This window comes from Mauremys reevesii, linkage group 10, assembly GCF_016161935.1.
Source record: "Mauremys reevesii isolate NIE-2019 linkage group 10, ASM1616193v1, whole genome shotgun sequence".
NCBI lineage: Eukaryota > Metazoa > Chordata > Testudines > Geoemydidae > Mauremys > Mauremys reevesii.
Window position 1 is genome coordinate 2316497 of NC_052632.1, and position 20554 is coordinate 2337050.

Genomic DNA, 20554 nt, shown 5'->3' on the forward strand with positions numbered 1-20554 from the left:
CCTGGGAAAAAAAAAAAAGGTTCTGGGGGCAAAAAATGTACTTTTATTCTCCCTTGTGCAGCCACATTCCCCAGTGACACCTGTGCACTGAAAAGCTTTGCACAGATGTTATTGATTTGCCCTGCAGTCTGTAACTCAGTAAACAATTCTGTTGCTGTTTCACAAAAGCAGCTTATTCTTTCAGCTGTGTTTGTTCTGCAGAGCTCACACGGGTAAAAAGTAGTAGAAAACCGTTGATCTCACACTGCACACAGGGAACAGGTCTGTCAACTATAAAGGTGCCATTTTCAGTCACTTTTCAGAGTAGGGATGATAACTCTTGTCATGGTAGATTGGAGAAAAAACTTTTCATGTTAGGCTCTGGACCATCATGTGGAATGGGGCTGCTGGTGATGGCAGACCCTAGGCTTAAAAGGGTAGAGCTGTTTCAGTAAATTACAGTCCTCTTATGTTATACAAAGACTGCAAGGTACACATTTCTTAAGGATTGTCAGTCTCATGCAGGTTATTTCCACGTGCAGACTAAAATGAAATTTCTGCATGTGGAAATGTCTGCATCTATGGTGTATTGTAAGCCGATGACGTCTCATGATCACAATGGAGATAGAACGTTACAAACCCCTCCTTTGTAATAGATTTTTATGAATGGCCATGCAGCTTTGACATCATGTGGGGAAAGAAGGGTATAGTAGCAAAGATTCAGAAATGTAATGGCTAGCAGTCTCTGCTAAAGACTTATGAATGGAAATGTGTTGGTAGTTGGAACTCAGAACCAAGTATTTATTTATAACCAATCTATTGTAATTTTGGTATCATAAAAATCAAAAGGAATAATTAGGAAAGTGGATTATTTGATTGTTTTGTTACATTAAAGATAATGCTTGTTAATTAGGAGGCAAACAATTTTGTGATACGCTGATTAGCTTTCAAAGCAAAATATGCCACCAAAGAGAGACACTTCTTTTGATCTTCTTGGACATTTGAATAACTTTTGCTGTTTTCCAGAGAGTATTTAATATGCTCCCGAGAATGCATGAGTTAGGCTCCAATCCAGCTCTTACTGAAGATAACTGAAAGACTCCTGTCTACTTCAATGGAATGTGAATCAGACCCATATAGTAATTAGGGCCTTGCTTCAGCAAAGCACTCAAGCCTGTGAGTAAGCAGGGAACCTCAGAGGTGCTGGAACAATTTGTATAGTTGAGGTGCTGAGAGCATTTGAACCAAACTGTAAACCCTGAATATGATGGAAACCACGTCAAGCCAGCACCTTTCATTCCAGCACCTATGGGAAGGTGTCATTCTTCAGTTAGTATCACCCTTTTCTAAAATGGATACTGATATTAGACATTGCCAGAGTTCGGGAGGACAGGCTTTTAAGAGACAGGTTCTGAATAAATTACGTATTGTGTTTTCCCTTCCTGAGTTGCAGTTATCTCAGTTTACCAGCTATTTCAGATCACTACAAAAAATCTTAAATTATTACTTGTGTTACCATACATTTTTATTTGAATCCTCCTGGGATGTCTACCTTGTCATGTATTTGGAAATCAAATGGAAAGCCTGCATATTATGGATCCCCGTAGAGTAGTTTAAAGCAGATAAACTCTCTTGCAGCATTTTAAGTAACCACTAAGAATGTCTACTGGGTTTCTGGCATGGATTTGATCTGTGAAGCTTTGCTTTTGGTTTAAATTAGTTCCAACTGCTCACAATTTGAGTGCTTGGAATTTGCTTTCACCAGTTTTTTTTTCCCCAAAGCCATGCGGTGTTCTCCAAGTGGAGTATTGTGACAGCTGGAACTAGTTGTATTTCTAAGGAGCACAGCTCCGATCCGGATATACTGATCCTCTAAGACATTTTGTGGTTTACAGTTCTTGAAATATTCAATTAAATTAACTTGGACCAGGTCCCCACAGGAGGGCACTGGCTCTACTCTTTTGCGCTAGGCAGGAGTAAGGTTTGATTTACATGGTTGGTGCTTCTGGGAGGGTTTGTATGGAGCAGAGGCCAGAGGCTAACAGCCTTGTAGAGAGAGAAGGTGGGTGAGGTAATTTCGTTTATTGGACAACTTCTTTTTACATTCATTTCTCCTCTCATGCCTGTTGAATGTAGAAACTGGACCTGTGGCGGGAAGGATTAACCCCCGCAGTACCAGCGTGGGGCCGATCCGCCCTGTCACAGTACCCCTTGAAGGGGAGGCTGTTGCTGGTTGCTTTAGGCTGACTGCTTGGCTCTCTAAATCATTAGCGAGGCTCCAACATCACTGAGGCCTGGTCTACACTGGGGGCAGGAGGTGTCTAGATGAGACGCGCTATATCGATCCCCAATAAATTGATCACTACCCGCCGATCCGGAGGGTAGTCTGGACGTAGCCTAAGTATTGCCATGACGCCATGTTGGTAAGGCTGCAGTGCAGGGTCAGGTTTGTGAGAGGGAAGGCTCTAAGTGAGTGGGAGGTCATATTTATTCAGTGGTGCTCTGATTCCAGTCTCTCCTCACTCCCACTGGCTGCTGGGAAGGAGCAGCATGTTTCTTCTCCTGGCCCCTACTTCGGACTGCTCGGGAGGGAGTGTTTCCCCTCCTGCTCACCTCCTCCACTTCCTGGATGTTTGGAATCCCCATGATCCTTCCCCCTCCTTCCAGTCTGTTTTCCCACCCTCGTCTCGTGTGCAGTTTGGCTGCCTGAGTTCCCAAGTGTCTGCACTGGGTCACTGCCAGCAGTAGCGGCCGTGCATGTCTGAGTGAGGCAGGGCTGCGGCCCTGCCCCCCTTAACTCCTGATGGCACCTGAAGAGCTGTGTAGGGCTGGCGCTGGAGTTCCCGTTAGGCACAGTAGGCACGTGCCTCCAGGCACAGCATTCTAAGGGCGTCTGAAAGTGAAAAGGGGGTTAAAAGTTCCCTTTTTTAGGGCAAACACAAAGGTGAGCTGCAGGCAGGGGAGGGGTGCTGAAGGTGCTGTGCCTACGGGCGCGTAAGGTGTAAATCTGGCCTTGGCTAGTGCGGGGTGCATGGTGCAGCATTTTCTAAACTGAAGTATCACAAGGGCCACTGTTCACCTTCTCCACCTTGCCTGGTGGCATCCTACCAGCCCATTGCTTTCACAGGCATGGTGCCTCCTGCCATCATCGCATGGGCAGTGCGCCAGGATTGCTCCAGCCCACCTCACACTGCCAGCCTGAAGAGGCGTAATTTGGACCACAGTATGCAACTGGAAATCTAAAACAATAGTGCTTCCAGGTGCACATTCATACCTCCTCCCTCACGGCCCCAGGCAGCTTTAGCTGGTGAAGGGGCTGAACAATATAGAATACAAAGTGACTATAGGGCCCCCTGGAGCTGCTCAGAGCCCTAAGCAATTGCTTACTTTGCTTATACTTAGCACTGGCTCTGCGGCACCCCTGTTTTCTAGCTGCCCTCACTGAGGTAACACTAGTCTAATTGTTTGGCGGGTTCTCTCTGGAACGGCAAACTGAGGCTTGTGTCGGATAACCAAGGGACACCTGATTTCCCCCCACATTGCCCCGGAGAGCAGGGCTAGTTAGAGGTTTGCTACATTAACAGCTTTGGGAAATTCTGCCAGGATGTTATCGCAGTGGTGCACAAAGCTCTCACGTGTAACCTGTGGCTTCTGCTGTTGGGGGTATATTTCATCACTGTAGCCCTCACAGGCTTAAACTCCCCAAGAACGAAGCATTTGTATGACTTTACATCAACACCTTGCATGTTTCTCTAGTGCCTGCTATATCACCGTCCAGCCAGTTCCCAGGTCTGCCTGGTTTCCATGAACAAAAAATTCATCCATATCTGTATAGCAAACGTGCCTGGCAATGCAGAGTGTTAATGACAGCAAAGTCTTTAGAGAGGCTTTTGAGTCTTTTCCACTGTTCTTTGCTTTTACAGGACCGGGTGAAAGAGGCATTGGTTTCACGAGAGCTGGATCTGTGGTTGCCTTTGTGCACAGCACAAATGTTTCCAGTATAAAAGAACTATGATCTTTGTAATGCTTGGGCCATAGGAACATCCATTATGATCTTTGTAGCCAGGACAATAACAGGGTTTAAAAGAGAACTAGATAAATTCATGGTGGTTAAGTCCATAAAAAGGTAATAACTGGAGATATACCAATCTCCTAGAACTGGAAGGTCATCGAGTCCAGCCCCCTGCCTTCACTAGGCAGGACCAATTTTTGCCCCAGATCCCTAAGCAGCCTCCTCAATGATTGAACTCACAACCCTGGGTTTAGCAGGCCAATACTCAAACCACTGAGCTATCCCTCCATAAATGGCTATTAGCCAGGATGGGTAAGGAATGGTGCCCCTAGCCTCTGTCTGTCAGAGGGTGGAGATGGATGGCAGGAGAGAGATCACTTGATCATTACCTGTTAGGTTCACTCCTTCTGGGGCACCTGGCATTGGCCACTGTTGGCAGATAGGACACTGGGCTGGATGGACCTTTGGTCTGACCCAGTCTGGCTGATCTTATGTTCTTATGACAACCAGCTCCCACTATCTCACTAAAGGGGTTCCCAGTGGCAGTGCTGTAACAAGGGCGAGGCGAGCGAGGCACTTGCCTCAGGCGCACAAAGTCGAGGGGCACAGAAGTAATGGACGTGTTTGGCACATGTAGTTAGTACACTAAGCATCGTTCTGTGGTGAAAAGGTTGTTCTTGGCACAGGCTATTCTCAGGCATTTGAATCCTTCTGGATAGCTACAGGATAGCCCCTGAGTTCTTGGGCTAAGTTAAGCACACAGATACTGCTGCTTCTTTTGACAGAGGTGTTGAATGGTTGAGGCTATGTAAGGGAAGGTATATACAGCTGTGCATGCTACAGAGGCGCCACCTGTATGGACCAAGAGACACCAAATTGCTCTAGAATTCTGCTCTGCTTTGTCATGAATGCAAACTGACCTCCTAAAGGCAACAAAGAAGGGCAAATAATTAAGGCATATGTACACCATGCCAGTGAGTCTATGATTCGCCAGAGAGCTCCACACTGTCCTCACACAAACAGAATACCTACAGCAGAATACATCACCCAGAGTTGGAAACATTCTTTATTCTGTTGGTTTCACTCTGAAATTAGAGGATGTAGCAAAACCCAGTGGTGTTTTTTCTACCCTGATGTTGAATTGGAAAGTGCTGTAGGAATATTTTTGTAGCAGGTATACAGTTGCTTGGTGTGCAGCTGTTGATTGGTTTGATACTATGCTTGAATGAAATGTACTTGAATGAATACTTCTGTTGCGATATTTGCAATGTCCATCCTTGTCAATTCAGTAGCTCAGAGTTTCAGTAGCTCAGAAGGCTGCCATGTTTTCTTGATGAAATGTGACTAGTGCCACTAGATCTGGTCCAATGCTCATTTAACGGAGGGTCACATGTTGAAAGGCAAGTTTTATAACTCGCATGTTAGGGAAGATCACTGCAGCTATATGAGAATTCTCCATGATAAGTAAAAACAAAATGACTGGGAAGAAGCCATTATGACTAGTTCCTTCTAGAGGCATGGGATGTATGCACCATTGAAAACAATTCTTTTTTTACTTTAGATTTCTCTTCCTCATCAGCAACTTATAAATATCAGTTTCACAGCATCTTGATTACCTGAACCAGTCGTATCAGTTATCAAAACTTCCTTTCCTCATAAAATATATGGAAATACATATATTTTAAAGGAGAATTGCAATAATTCTGTTGGAGCGTGACCATCTAGATTTCCAAGTAAGATACCTATGTTCATCAAAGTGTCACTTGAAAAATGTGGACAGGTCACTTGAAAGGGTACCCTTGGGTCACTTGAAAATGTGGACTATCATTGAAAATAACCTGTCTGGCACAGGGGTAAAATTTGCAAAAGCACCTAAGTGACTTTGAAGTCAAAAAGAGTCCTAAGCCACCTAGGCACTTTCACATTTTTACCCCAAATCTGCATATATCTACATGCTTTATATTTTAATCACAAAATTAATAATAATTTCCATCAGCAGCCTCAAAGGATTTTCAGAAGCATCCTGATTGTTGGTTTCTGCTATAGATAAGAGGAAAGTTGTCAGGCAGCCAGTGCTATCATGGTGCATAAATTTTCTCTATGGGATTTTAATGAAAAATTATTTGAACAGTGAGAGAACAGAAAAACCTGCAGACATTACATTTCCTTTTGTAACAGTTTAATTTAACACACTTGTGAGCTACAGGCATTTAAAAAACAACAAACTTAGAAACTATTTCTCAGTAAAGTCTTAGAGCCCTGATGAATGCAACCAAATGATGCATAGGACGGCACCATTGCTGGGAAATACAACAGGAACGTACACAATCTCTTTAAATATAAAAAATTTACATCAGCTTGGAAAGAAACAAAATACAGGTGGCTGCAGTTTACATACAAATTAGACACAGGAATTTCCCTTGTCATCTTGGCGCTTGTACTGAAAATGGCTTGATACAGTACAAATCAGGGTGGCACTAAAAAAGATTCACTTATTCTGAACTGTACAATTGTATTGCACAACATCATTTAACTGATACTGGGCTCGCTCCTACTTCAATTAAAATCAGTGGCAAAATCCCATTTACTTCAGTGCAAGTAGGAATTTATTCACTGTCTACAATTATTTGGTCTTTTTTTTTTTGTATCCTGAAGAGTAACATACAAATGAAGTTTTATCAAAATGTTTTGGACCTTCTTTCAGGGACCAATATAATACGTCCTTCGTAATACACTGAGGGAGTAACATACAGTCACTGTTGGACCCCGGACAGATAAGAACAATGCCTGCCTTGATAATTATGTACCCTTTCCTTGTACAATATTGGACAGTCTAATTAAAAGAATCAACTAACTTTAACAAAAGTAAAGCTATAAGCAATAAGAAAGAAGATTTTTAAATTTGTAGAAACAAAGACAAAACCTTAATTAACCACCAAACTTATACAAAGTGTTGTAATCACATGCGGAAATCCAGTTATGCCATTAACAATCCAATTTGTCATTCGTGCCTTCCAGAGGAATAATGTGAAGAAGGTAAAATAGCAGTAGATGCAGTTTTAATACATTGTTCATGAATTAGACTAGGATAGCACTCTGGACTCTTTACAAATATATGCCAGGGACAATGTAATTTTTCCTCCAACCTAAATTTGTCTCTTCAGTCATGGTTTGATGTCCTCACCCCTTTACCTTCCATCAAAACACACTCATGTACACTCACTTTTACACAGAAAACCAGCAGCAGCATTAAAAGGGTAAGGAATACTCAGACATACTGGATGATCTGCAAGCCTAATACTCTTGGTGAAAATGACAAGTGCAGGTATTTTTCTTCCTTGCTCACTCTGATCTGTCTCTGTTTCTTAAATTATGGTGAGCTAACTTCAATTTGTAAACATTCTTAAGTACATTACAAAAGTGAGTTGCCAGCTTTGAGTCCCTCGAGGAAAAAAAGGAAAAGGGGAAAAAAAGGCCAAAACTACACTGTTTGGAATGATAGATGCTCACTTATATATAATAATAATTAATAATAATAAAGAGTCATTTGGTCAGAGTTTTGTGCTGGCCTGCCAACACCAACCAAAAGCTGAAAATGTCCGATGATAGCACCATACATCTTTTAGAGAGAGCGCCCCAAAATGTTTGCTATTCTGTTTTAAGTTTGTTTCCTAAAATGTTCTCTTGTAGATTGTCTAACATTAGGCATGACATGAAATATGGAAAATTGTATCTGTTTTCAGTTACTTGCTAGGAAACAGTACATTTCTCCATGGTAACTAGCAGTGCTTTGAGTGCTGTCTAGTGAGAGCTAGGCTCTGTTTTTCAGACTGATCATTTGAGCACCATGTACTGTAGTTAAAAAAAAAATCTTCCCTGTGTTTTTAAAGAGCACCATACAAAATCCCCAGTGAGGAACTTGTAGCAACATTCTGCATTGCTGTATGAACAGACCATGTGGCAAAACCTAGTTTTAAGGAGTTCCTTTTGTTCACTGCATGTTCTCTTGAAGCTTCTACAGCTCTGTTTTTCCCCTCCCCATAAAGGGTCCTTCTACCTAAATGGTTTCACCTCCTGGAGACACGTTCATTCCCACGATCCCGAGCACTGTGACCATGCTGGCGGCAGGTTCGGCAGCACTGCACATTGACAGTTGGAAGATGGCATCTTCCCAGAATCCTTAGGGTTTGACAAAAACTGAACGTGAGGCGGTCCCGCTCACAGATGAAGGCTGAAGGAGAGAGAATGAAGAGACAGAAATAACATTACCATGAATACAAGGTTTGATGCAAAAGTCTGTATTTGGCTGACAGTATAGTAAATATAGGAACAAAGACCAGTGCAGCCCTGGAAAGCAGAGTCCTCTTTTCCCCTAGGGCTGAATGTTCGTATTTGTTCCCATCTAATCTAAGTGCCAATGGAAACTCACCCATCGCAGATAAGACCTGTGACATCACCTTTAGCAAAATCAAGCAATTAGAATTATTGTATTTATTCATTATTTATCAGTCATGCGACCACAAAGCTTGAGTAGCAGGATTTGCATAGATGGGGACAGGGCTCTGTGCTGACATCAAAGGGACAGAATCCTCCCCCACAGCGACTTCATGGGATAACGCTGCCTGTCTTTGGGATGCTGAAAGGCACTGGGGTGGCTAAGTCTTGTCACGTGTCAATTTCACAGCAGGCTCTTTAATCAGACATGTACTGCTGCGATTCCCACTGAAGTCACTTGGAGTGGATGTCATTCAGCTCCTTGAAGAGATTAATTAGTTAATGTCTGGAAATGGATTTGAAGTCTTAAGTGCTATATAAATGCAAAGTATTATTATTAGTGGGACTCATGGCAGGTCTGTACCAATGATTTTATCTGCCTGGATCTGTCCCTTAACTGTTCTCCTATTTTTATTTCCAAATCAGTGAATTATACGACAAAGGTCGATCATATCGTAAGTATGTGGCACAGTGCAGCACTGTGGATGCCAATCATTCACCTTACTATTGGAATTCAGAGGAATGCTTCCAGGTGACTTCTGGGTATGAATGCTCCATCCCCAGAGTCTTTATGGCACATAATTTTCACAGGAGTGCTGAGTTCTTTTACATTCTTACAAGAGCACCATGAACTAACTGGATGGCTTTTAATCAGAACAACATCAGCTTTTTGGCTATGGTTTAAGATACTGTCCATTATGGATTACCGCATCACAACAGCATTCCTTGACGATATAGTCACAAAACCCCGCTGGTCTAACTATGAACTGCCTCTAATCCTCCCATCTTCAAACCCTGATTTAAAACCATCAGTGTTCCCCAAATCTTGTTTGAGTCACCGGTCAGCTGTTAATAAATGCAAACAATGTCCCCTCTTGAGTTTGTATGCTAATACTCTTTCTGTCTCAGTGGGAACATTAGATTTATGCTGCACAGGAATCAATCAGCTCAGTGAGCAAGGTAATCTGTGAGTTCACGTCAGACTCACCAGATTAATGCTCCTCTCGGTGAACTGAAATATTCCGAGCTGCCATGAAACTTTAACTAGCAATGGGCAAACCTCAACTGGCTCAGCGCTCTGGTGTTTCACTCCCGCTCCCGCTTTTCCCTCATGGCCCTACCCACGCTGCTTCTCTCTCCCCCCGGACACCCCCCTGCTCTTCCTGCAAGGATCCCCCACACCTCTCTGCCCCCTCCCCCAAGGCGCTCCCAGCCCGCCGAGGAGTGGCAGGTGGAGGGGGCCTCCAGGGAGGGGGCCGAGCAGTGCGAGCAGCAGGGGCCCTGGGGGAGTGGAATGGGGATAGAGTGTTGGCAGGGCCACAGGGGAGGAGGCCGAGCAGGGGGCAATGCCACAGTCTAGGCGCCAGTGGGCTGCCCCACTTCTAGGGAGCTTCTGGCACTCACACCCAACCTCCCCATGTACACGGCTACGTTAAACACCATTAAATCACATCACCTCTGTCTAGTTCGACTCCCCCCTGTAATCTATAGGAATGATTACAGTAAAGTGTGACCCCTTCCCAAAGTCTAACTCTGACGGGTGGTGGTGGTAATCTGCTAATTCGCTCTATATTGTCTACTCCTGGGCAACACCCTCTCATAGACTCGGAGGTCAGAAGGGACCATCATGATCATCTAGCCTGACCTCCTGCACATCACAGGCCACAGAACTTCACCCACCCACTCCAAAGGAGACCAGAATTGTACACACTATTCCAGGTGAGGTCTCACCAGTTCCTTGTATACTGGTACTAATACTTCCCTGTCGCTACTGGAACTACCTCGACTGATGCATCCTAGGATTGCATTAGCCTTTTTCACAGACGCATCACATTGGCAGCTCATGTGATCAACCAATACACCCAGGTCTTTCTTCTCCTCTGTCACTTCCAACTGATACATCCCCAGCTTATAGCAAAATTCTTGTTGTTAGTCCCTAAATGCACAACTTTGCACTTTTCACTAGTAAATATCCCATTTTTATTACTCGAGTTTACAAGGTCCGCCAGATCTTCTTGTAGGATATTCCGGTCCTCCTCCATATTGGCAATACCACCCAACTTTGTATCATCGACAAATTTTATTAGCACACTCCCACTTTTTGAGCCAAGGCCAGTAATAAAAATGTTAAATGAGATTGGTCCCGAGACCGATTCCCTGAGGAACTCCACTAGTAACTGCCCTCCATCCTGCAGAATTAAACACTTGGCCAAGTCTCATAGACTCAGAAGAGGTATGATTACTAAACACAAATCTACTGTTGTTTACATTGTTCGCGATAGTAAATGTAGGCTATTTGGTACTGAGCTGGAGGGACACTGGTCATTGACCATCACTTCATGTTGCCTCAGCTCAAGGGACAAAAGGTTTTGTTTAGGGAAAGGCCAATGCCTTGCTCCCAGGAGACAGAATTTGATCATCAGTTGTTAACGGAACAAATGTTGTGCAATGTGGAATGCAGAGATTGTCGCGTCCATTTCAGATTCCACACTTGGCCTCGCAGCTGCTCACTAATAAAGCCAATCTGCTTTTTAAACGAATTTCCTATTTCAGTGGAGATCCTTCCTCTCTCTCTCGCTCTCCCTCAGCTATTCCTGCTTGGCAATCACTCTTTGGGGCTTGAAAAACTTGTTTACAATAGACTAAGCCCCTAAATGCCAGCCATTATCCACTAATTCATTTTGCTGGCTCACTGGTGAAAAGCTGTTTAAACACCCTACCTCTCCTATCCTTCCCCTTAGGGCATCTACTTAAAGGGAGCCCCCACTAGCTAGAAGCTGGCTGCTTTGCATGGTTACAATTTCCAGCCCAGTCAGCAGAGTTGCGGAATCCATTCAAACTCCTTGAAAGCTGAGCTGTATTCAAATCACTGGCTGCTGGGGTGGTGGTGGTGGGGGGGGACGTTTGAAAGCCCAGGCTGGGGTTTTCAGGAACTCCGCATCAGTGTGTGAACTGGCTCAAGATCTTAATGAGAAATCTGCTCCCTAGCTCGTTTCTATACGCAAAGGGCCAGGTTGTGAGTGGCTCTTGCCTAGGTTTACAGGATACCCAGAGCTGTCCACTGCCCCTGTTCCAATCCCCACGCAAAGGCTAGCACTATAATCCTGGTGGACCTGAGGGGCTGCTTTCCACCTGTCCCCTGAAGTTGCCTGCACCTCGCTACAGGACCAGATGTCCGAGTGCGATGGCATTCGGCACCTGCCCATGTGCCCAGAGATTCTGTATCCCCTGTCTGGCCCCTGAGCCATGGAGTGCCCTATCTGGCCTCTCCCCCCTCAGTTTTATGGGTATAAAGCAGATCCTTAGCATTGCTTTAATGGGTTTGTTCAGTACGTAACTTAAAATCGCCGCAGACATTGTAAGTGCAGCAGAATTGGTACTTCAGGAGCCACCACAGGACACTTTCATACTGGCTCAATAGTCAGTAAGTGGTTTTTTAGTAGACATCAGGTATTTTCATAGAGAACTACAGACATTTAAGAAAGTGGAGTAACTTCATTGTGCTTCTTCCGTGTTTATAGCTTCACAGACTTTATGGCCAGAAAGGACCATTATGACCATCTAGTCTGACCCCCAGCCCAGCACAGGCCGGAGAATTCCATCCTGTAAATTATGCATCAAGGCCTAACCTCCACTTGAGCTACAGCAAATCCTTTAGAAAGCTATCCAGTCTGGATTTAAAGGCTTCAAGCCACAGAGTCTTCACCATGTCCCTCAGTAAGTTGTTCCAATGGCTAATTACCCTCACTTAAACATAATAATAAATAATAAAATTCCACCTTATTTCCCTTCTGAATTTGTCTAGCTTCAAATCCCAGGCATTAGAGCTTGGCTTCCCATTCCTAAACATGTCCATGTCACTAGGCGTTGAATTCTGAAAGCGCCGTTTGCAAAATGAGCTCCCTGGGAATTAGGGTCTCAGTCTATCTCCTCACCTCACAGCACTTATCCCTGTGCAGCAGCAGCCCAGCTTTGGCGTAAAGGCCCCATGGGGAGGTGGTTCCTTTAGCACATTTGCTGCTCTCTGCCAATGTCAGGCCATAAGACATACACCTCTGCCCTGATATACACCTCTACCCCAATAGAACGCTGTCCTCGGGAGCCAAAAAATCTTACTGTGTTATAGGTGAAACCACGTTATACCGAACTTGCTTTGATTCACCGGAGTGTCCCCCCGCCCCCCGGGACGCTGCTTTACCGCGTTATATCCGAATTGGTGTTATATCAGGACGCGTTATATCGGGGTAGAGGTGTACTTGTGCCTGGAGCGGTTTGTGCCCCACTCCTGGATGCTGCAGGGCATGGGTCTATTGTGAGGTAACCCGAATATCTCCAAAGCCTCTGAGGAAAAACAAAAGCTTTGCAAAAACACTAAAAATCATGGACTGAAGAGAGACACTGGATTGAAGGCTCATTACAACAATCTGTGACCCACTAACCCGCCCCCCACAGCTGCTTCCCCCTCCCTTTTCCTCCCTATGACTGGAGGGAGGTTAACTGGCCACTTCACCTTGAATGGTCTCTGGAAATAGGTATTAACTACTTGTGCTAAACAATCTGCTCCACCTTGTATTTAGCAGTGACCCGAGTTAGGGCTTGTCTTCACCTACAGTGCTGCACCTGCGTGGCCGCTCTGCTGTAGCGCTTTAGTGAAGATGCTACTAAATCAACAGGAGGCGCTCTCCTGTCTGCGTATTTAATCCACCTGCCCGAGAGGTGGTAGCTAAGGCGAGAAGTGTTTTTCACACCCCTGAGTGACGTAATTATACCAATATGTTTGTAATGTAGACCTGGCCTTCATCTCCCAGACCTGAGGAAGAGCTCTGTGAAAGCTTGAAAGCTTGTCTCTCTCACCAACAGAAACTGGTCCAATAAAAGATATTACCTCACCCACTTTGTCCCGCTAAAAATGTTGCCACATTTCAGCCTGGAGCAACCCCCTTGAAAGTAAAGGTGTGTGAAGGAAATGTTAACAGATCATTGAGCGGCAGGGTTATAAAACTGGTTAAAACTGAATGCAGAAACTTACAATCACAATCTTATGCCATTATCTCAATCACTTACGCAAGTGAAACCATTTCACCTCTACAGGATTCAGTAATCATTTACTCTTCAACAAGAGGAATGACCTCAGGTTAACCCAAACCTGCTGAATTTCAGGTTCCTGTGGAATTTCTCAGCTTTGCCTCTAAAATCTCTGCACTTACAGAGCTTCCGCTTTGAAAGTAACATTGAATAGAAGAGAGAAGGAGCAGAAGATGTGTCCTCTGAAGGGATGCTGCAAAGATGACAGTTCTTGAGCTCTCCATAATGTTCATTAAGCATTGAAGTTAAATAGGTGGAAATGAAAAGACAAAAATATCCCAAAGAGGTTTAAACAGCTTGCCTAAAAAATGCCCTGTGCTGTGCCAAGCAGCGCTCTAGCTAGCCAGAATTCCCGTAAGGTTTGTATTGCAGCCCTGGGTAACTGGCACTAAAGCACCGAGGGGACATACTGAGACTGACGTCCATTGGGCACTGTGTATTTTTTCCAATGTTTCAATTATTTATAGATTCATAGAATTTCAAGGCCAGAAAGAACCATCATGATCATAGTCTGACTTCCTGTATAATACAGGCCAGATAATTTCACCAACTGATTCCTGTATCACGTCCTTAACTTCTAACTGTGCTAGGCTACAGCTTTTAGACAGCCTTCCAGTCTTGCTTATAAGACTTCAAATGAAGGCGATGCTACCACATCCCTTGACAAGCTGTTCCAGTGATTAATTACCCTTACTGTTAGAATGTTGGATCTTGTTTCTAGTCTGAATTTCTCTTGCTTCCAGCCACTGGATCTCATTATGCCTATGTCTGTTATTAAAGAGCCATCTGCTATTGGAAATCTTCTCCCCGTGTAGGTACTTGTAGGTTACAGTCCAGTCACTTCTAATCTTCTTTACTAAGCAAAATAGCTTGAGCTTCTTTAGTCTTCCACTGTGCGATCGCTAATCATTCTTCTAGCTCTTTTTTTAACCCTTTCCAATTTGTCAGTATCCTTTTTAAACTGCAGACTCCAGAACTGGACACAATATTCCAGTAATGGTCTCCCTAATGCCATGTTCAAGGTAACACCAGATTCTTATTCATATTTGATATTCCACTGTTTATACATTGATAAAAACCACACCTTTGTGGCTAACACAACAACAACAACAAAGATTTATTCCAGATGGTTTACCTGAAGGTGGTGTTTGGCCACGTGTTACACACACTGTCACAATAACTTTTCTGCCTACCTTACTTTTCACTTGGCTTTAATTTTTGTGTGTGAGCCAAGCAGTGACCCCTCTATTGCATTTATTGTCCCTGTACACTGATGGGATAACTCGCAAGGGGTCTGTCTACTCCTCTTGTCCTCAAGAAGATTAGATGTCATCACAGAGACCAGCTATTGTTTATATTAATTAAATCATCAGAGATTACAAAGGTGAAAAGACTGTTGCATAGCACACTGATGGTAGGAGACTCCATCCCACCTGGTGGACGATGACCTGGCCTTGGTTATGCACACCTTTGTCACCTCCTGGCTGGACGACAGCAAAGCGATCGATCTGGGCAGGAAATCACCTGCCCTATGGAAACTCCAACTAGTACAAGAACATGGCAGTGCATCTTCTCAGCAATGGCTACCATGAGCACATCAAACCTGCTCTCTGCTCTCTGCACCGGCTTCCGATAGAATTGAGAGTCAGACATGTTCTTGGTTCTTATCCTCATGGCTCTCAGGGGCCTGGGCCCAGGATATTTAAAAGAGCCTAAAGTGCCGTGATGAAGATTGTGGTTGGCAACTCTGTTCCTCAGGCAAAATGGAGCTTTCTACCATCAGGCTAAACCTGGTATGTGCAGCAGATTGAGCATTCTCAAGGGCTGGCCTCAGGCTGTGGAACAACCAACCACAGGAATTAAGGACCATTACAAACCTACCCCTATTTGTTATCCTTACTTAATAGTCATGGAAAGAGAGATGCGTGTTCTTGTGCTGGGAAAAAAATCTGCTTTTCCAGATCTCTAGACTAGAGGAATTGCTTTAAAAAAAAAAAAAAAAGGCTGGCTAAAGCCAGGGCTCTGCTGACACATTAGGAACTGAAAACTTGTTTTGTTTTTTCAAGTTGGCATGAAAGTCACTTTAAATTTCATTTAAACTGCTGCCATTCAGACATAGGCATTTACTTTTATGCTGGAGGGGGCAAAAACTTCCTGGTACAGGTTTTGTAATAACAAGGAAAAGTTTAGCTTGGAGCTGAGTTGACATAACCAGAGAATTAAGCTTCTGACCTCTGGCCTTTGTGATTTTCTGAGTACCCGTTCTGACTTGAAAAGGCATTCTCCCAGTCTACTGCCTCTTCTAGGGCTGCCCAACTATCTTCATATTGAAATAAATTGTGCGAACATTATCACAGAAAATTGTATATACACCTCTACCCCGCTATAATGCCACCCGATATAACACGAATTCGGCTATAACGGGGTAAAGCAGCATTCCGGGGGGTGGGGGGGGGCAGGGGTTGCGCATGAAAGCAAGTTCGATATAACGTGGTTTCACCTATAACGCGGTAAGATTTTTTCGCTCCCGAGGACAGCGTTATATCAGGGTAGAGGTGTATGTATGTACCGGTGTGTGTGTGTGTGTGTTTATGTGTACACAAATAAATTTTATCTCTCTATATATGGAGATATATATATATATATATATATATATCCATATATATATATATATATATGGAGATATATATATATATATCCCTCTCATGTAACACATTTTCTCACCTATTACAGTGGAACTTACAGGGGAACTTTACTATGTGATGCTAAAGTTGTGACTGCATTTTTCTAACGCTGAAGCAATCCCATCTCAGAATGTCAGTCTAGCAGCACTGGGCCTTCTAGCCAGTGACCAGAAGGCATTTTTTTGTTTTTAAAAACTAACTTCCCATCTCTTTTCAGGCATGTATCCAGTGTGCGATGCATTGGCATTAGCACAACACATCCAGCCTTGGGGTTCCCTCTTGTGGCACTGAAAAGCTTGTCTATGCTGCAGTGATTAGCCCATTAATCAGGTTTTAGGGATGGATCCTGTGCTTAATTTGTGCCCAGGCCTGGCAGTTCAGAGCCCCGGCCCCTCTGGGCCTGGCGGTTCAGAGCCCCGGCCCCTCTGGGCCTGGCAGTTCAGAGCCCCGGCCCCTCTGGCCCTGGCGGTTCAGAGCCCTGGCACCTCTGGGCCTGGCAGTTCAGAGCCCTGCTGCATCAGTTATGAATGAAAAAAATTGCTTGAGCCCCGGCACCTTGTTCATTACAAATTAAGCACTGGCTAGATTTTACCCCCACTGAGCTTAATGTCAAAACTCCTGTTGACTTCAGTGGGAGCAGGATCATTCCCTTGTTAGAGCTTGACTAGTTGAGCATTTACAAGCCTTGTTTTCACTCTGTTGGCTAAAGTGCTCGTATCAGTAATTAGAAGCAGGCATCTATGAGTGACCCTGGGAATTCAGAGTGTTGTAGATTACAAAGCTTTAAAACAGCTCATAGCAATGAATTTCGATTTTCACTATGGTGTCCAATCCTGCAAAGGACGAGCATCCGATGAGAGGTACTGAGTGCTCTCAACACCCACAGACTCCACCTTGTAAAAGCAAACCGCAGTTGGACGGGGTTTCCAGTCTACTTGAATGTGCATGAGAGGATGTGGGGGGGAAACCTTTGTGATTCAGAGAGAGGCCGGCTCACCCGAACAGAGTTCAATGGGATGGTCTTTGTGCCCTAACCATGTGATGTGCGCGGCTACTGTGGCTGTCATCTTTGGTTACCAAGGTGGTGAATTTAGGATAGCCATTGTAACAGTGAGATGTCAAATGGACCAACTTTCCTCTGTAATTAGGCGAACCTGTTGACGTAGGTTGTCGCAGGGAAGTCCATTTATGATTGTTATGTCACAGAGACATAACACAGATGCAGCTTTTTCCCCAGGGCTCCTTGCTTGGTGACTTCCTGGTCTCTTAACTCCCTTAGTCCAGGATTGTCCTGTTACAGGGGAACTTTTTTCCCAGCATGCCTTTCTGGGGACTGGTCCTTTACATTTGGCAGATGCCTAATGTGGCCATTTTCTCTCTTTTACAATACTCTGAACCCTTTCACATTTCCTCCAGTTTTCCCTTTCTTTTTCCGGAGAAGGGAACGCAATCTCAGCATGGTCCTTTGACCTACTGAATTGTATAAAACTCAGAGCACTGGGTGAGCAATTCCTAAACGTAAATAAACCAACAATCCTAACCTACCCTGTTTATTATGGGGCACATTCTTCTGGGTGCAGCACTCCCACAGAAATCTATTGTATTTTCCATAGGAAGATGGCAAGATATGGCCCCATGTTTGTAATATTTCTTATAAAAGCACAGGCTAATCCATGACTGCATTGCTCCCTCTGATGGACCACTGAGATTAGAAACCAGTTACTATTTCTTAAAGAGAATTGTTAAAAGATATTTAAGGTAAATCAGCTAATGTTTTATTTTTTTCAAGGAGAATTCAACAGTTTAAATTTGATTACTCTAAAGAAAATAATTCAAAGATGAATAGATATGATTAAGAAGCAGTAGAGGTGGTATATTTTGACTTTAGTATGGCTTTGGATACTGTCTTGCATGACCTACTCATAAACAAACTAGGAAAATATGACCTAGATGGAGCTATAGTAAGGTGGGTGTATAACTGGTTAGAAAACCGTTCACAGAGAGTAGTTATCAGTGGTTCACAGTCAAGCTGGAAGGAATTATTGAGTGGGGTCCCGCAGCAATCAGTTCTGGGTCAATATCTTCATCAATGACTTAGATAATGGCATAGAGTACACTTTAAAAGTTTCTGGATGATACCAAGCTGGGAGGGGTTGCAAGTGCTTTGGAGGATAGGATTAAAATTCAAAATGATCTGGACAAACTGGAGAAATGGTCTGAAGTAAATAGGATGAAACTCAATAAGGACAAATGCAAAGTACTCCACTTAGGAAGGAACAATTAGTTGCACACATACGAAATGGGAAATGACTGCCTAGGAAGGAGCACTGCGGAAAGGGATCTGGGGGTCATAGTGTATCACAAGCTAAATATGAGTGAACAGTGTAACACTGTTGCAAAAAAAGCAAACATCATTCTGGGATGTATTATCAGGAGTGTTGTAAGCAAGACACGAGAAATAATTCTGCTCTGCTCTGCACTGATTAGGCCTCAACTGGAGTATAGTGTCCAGTTTTTGGTGACAAATTTCAGGAAAGACAGAAGTCCAGAACTGACAGAAGTCCAGAGAAGAGCAATAAAAATGATTAAAAGTCTAGAAAACATGACCTATGAGGGAAGATTGAAAAAGTTGGGTTTGCTTAGTTTGGAGAAGAGAAGACTGAGAGGGGACATGATAACTGTTTGCAAGTACATAAAAGGTTGTTACAAGGAGGAGGGGAAAAAATTGTTCACCTTAACCTTTGCAGATAGGACAAGAAGCAAGGGGCTTAAATTGCAGCAAGGGCGGTTTAGGCTGGACATTAGGAAAAGATTCCCAACTGTCAGGGCAGTTAAGTACTGGAATAAATTGCCCAGGGAGGTTGTGGAATCGCCATCATTGGAGATTTTTTAGGAGCAGGTTGGACAAACCCCTGTCAGGGATGGGCTAGATAATAATTAGTTCTGCCATGAGTGCAGGGGACTGGACTAGGTGACCTCTCAATGTCCTTTCCAGTCCTACAATTCTAATTCTATTGGAATGATAACTAGAGAGTATAGGACGGATTCATTACTGAGAGGACTTGTGGATATTTTCCCTCTAGGTTTGAGCTTGTACAGAATAAAGTCCTGATCCTGCAATTGTCTCTGGATGGGCAGAGCTCCATGGAGCTCCATTGACTTCAGAGCTGCCACGTATGGGGTCAGCTGCAGAATTGGGGCCTACTGTTTCCAGTCATAGCTCCACTCCACTCAAGCATTAGTGAAATGCTCCAGCTGTAACAGCTGTTGTTTTAAAAATACATTTATTAGAGAGCAAGTAAGCATGTAGCAATATGTTGGCTTAATTGTGCTGAAGTCCATGTAGGCTGTAGATCACACAGATTGGCAGAACTCCACTGAAAATTCCCCCCCCCCCTCCAAAATATCATCCCATTATGTCCTTCTTTAATCCAGCCTTTGATAGCCTCTTTAGCTGAATATATACATATTGTTCAGCTTGGCAAATGTATATTTGTGTGTGAGACTGAGAGAGAGAAAATATGCCCTTCTATTTATAGTTTTCTGCCCTTTTAAAATAAGCTCTGTCCTTGGTCACCGTATTAAGAGGGAGAAGATAACATAACTTGGAGCATGCACAGCCACCAAAAGAACGGTATAAATTAAGTGATATAAGCTTCCTGCACTGTTACCCGCCTTTTAGATTTTTGTCCTTGTTCTATAGTGGCTAAGTCCAATGAACTACTACATTCCAAAGTCTGATAAGGACCCCTCTCCCCCCCCGCCCCCAGTAAATACAGGGTTTAGTGCAGAGGTCAGGGTGCACATTGTATGCATGCAACCAGGAAACTAGACTCTCTTGTGGGTTGTCATTAAAGAAAATGGTTTAACACTTTTGTTGTTGATTACTTTCCATCACAACTGATATCACAGTCCCCCATGTCTGCATTTCTAAAGGGACTATCCGCATAGCATTAGGCAGGATCTCATGCATGGACTGTGGCAGGCTGAGAGGATGGAGAATAAATACAATTCATGTCTATGTGCTAGTCACATCAGAGCCCTGGAAGGGATAGGGAGAAAAATAAAGACACAACTTCCATTTCTTTAGATTCTGTTCCTTGTTTTGGAGCCTGTTGCTATTCTCCTTGGGGGGTGGGGGGATTCTTTCTAGATGAGGGAATTACAGGTGGTAGGGACTGAAAAGAGTTTACATCTGTCCCTTATGGTGTCTGTACAGCACCCAGCACACTGGAGCTCAGGTGTTGGTTGGAACCTCTACCTCAGTGGGTCTCAAGCTTTTGTACTGGTGACCCCTTTC

General features: G+C 43.9%; 1 protein-coding gene across 1 annotated transcript in view; it reads right to left on the minus strand.

Moving 5' to 3' along the window:
* Positions 1–6153: 6153 nt before the first annotated feature.
* The window catches only part of ADAMTS7 (ADAM metallopeptidase with thrombospondin type 1 motif 7), a 134288-nt gene continuing 119887 nt past the window's right edge, over positions 6154–20554 (minus strand). Inside the window, exon 24 of the mRNA XM_039490895.1 lies at positions 6154–8222. Coding sequence (XP_039346829.1) covers positions 8059–8222 — 164 coding nt within the window. The 3' untranslated portion in view covers positions 6154–8058. The remainder of the gene's footprint in view (positions 8223–20554) is intronic.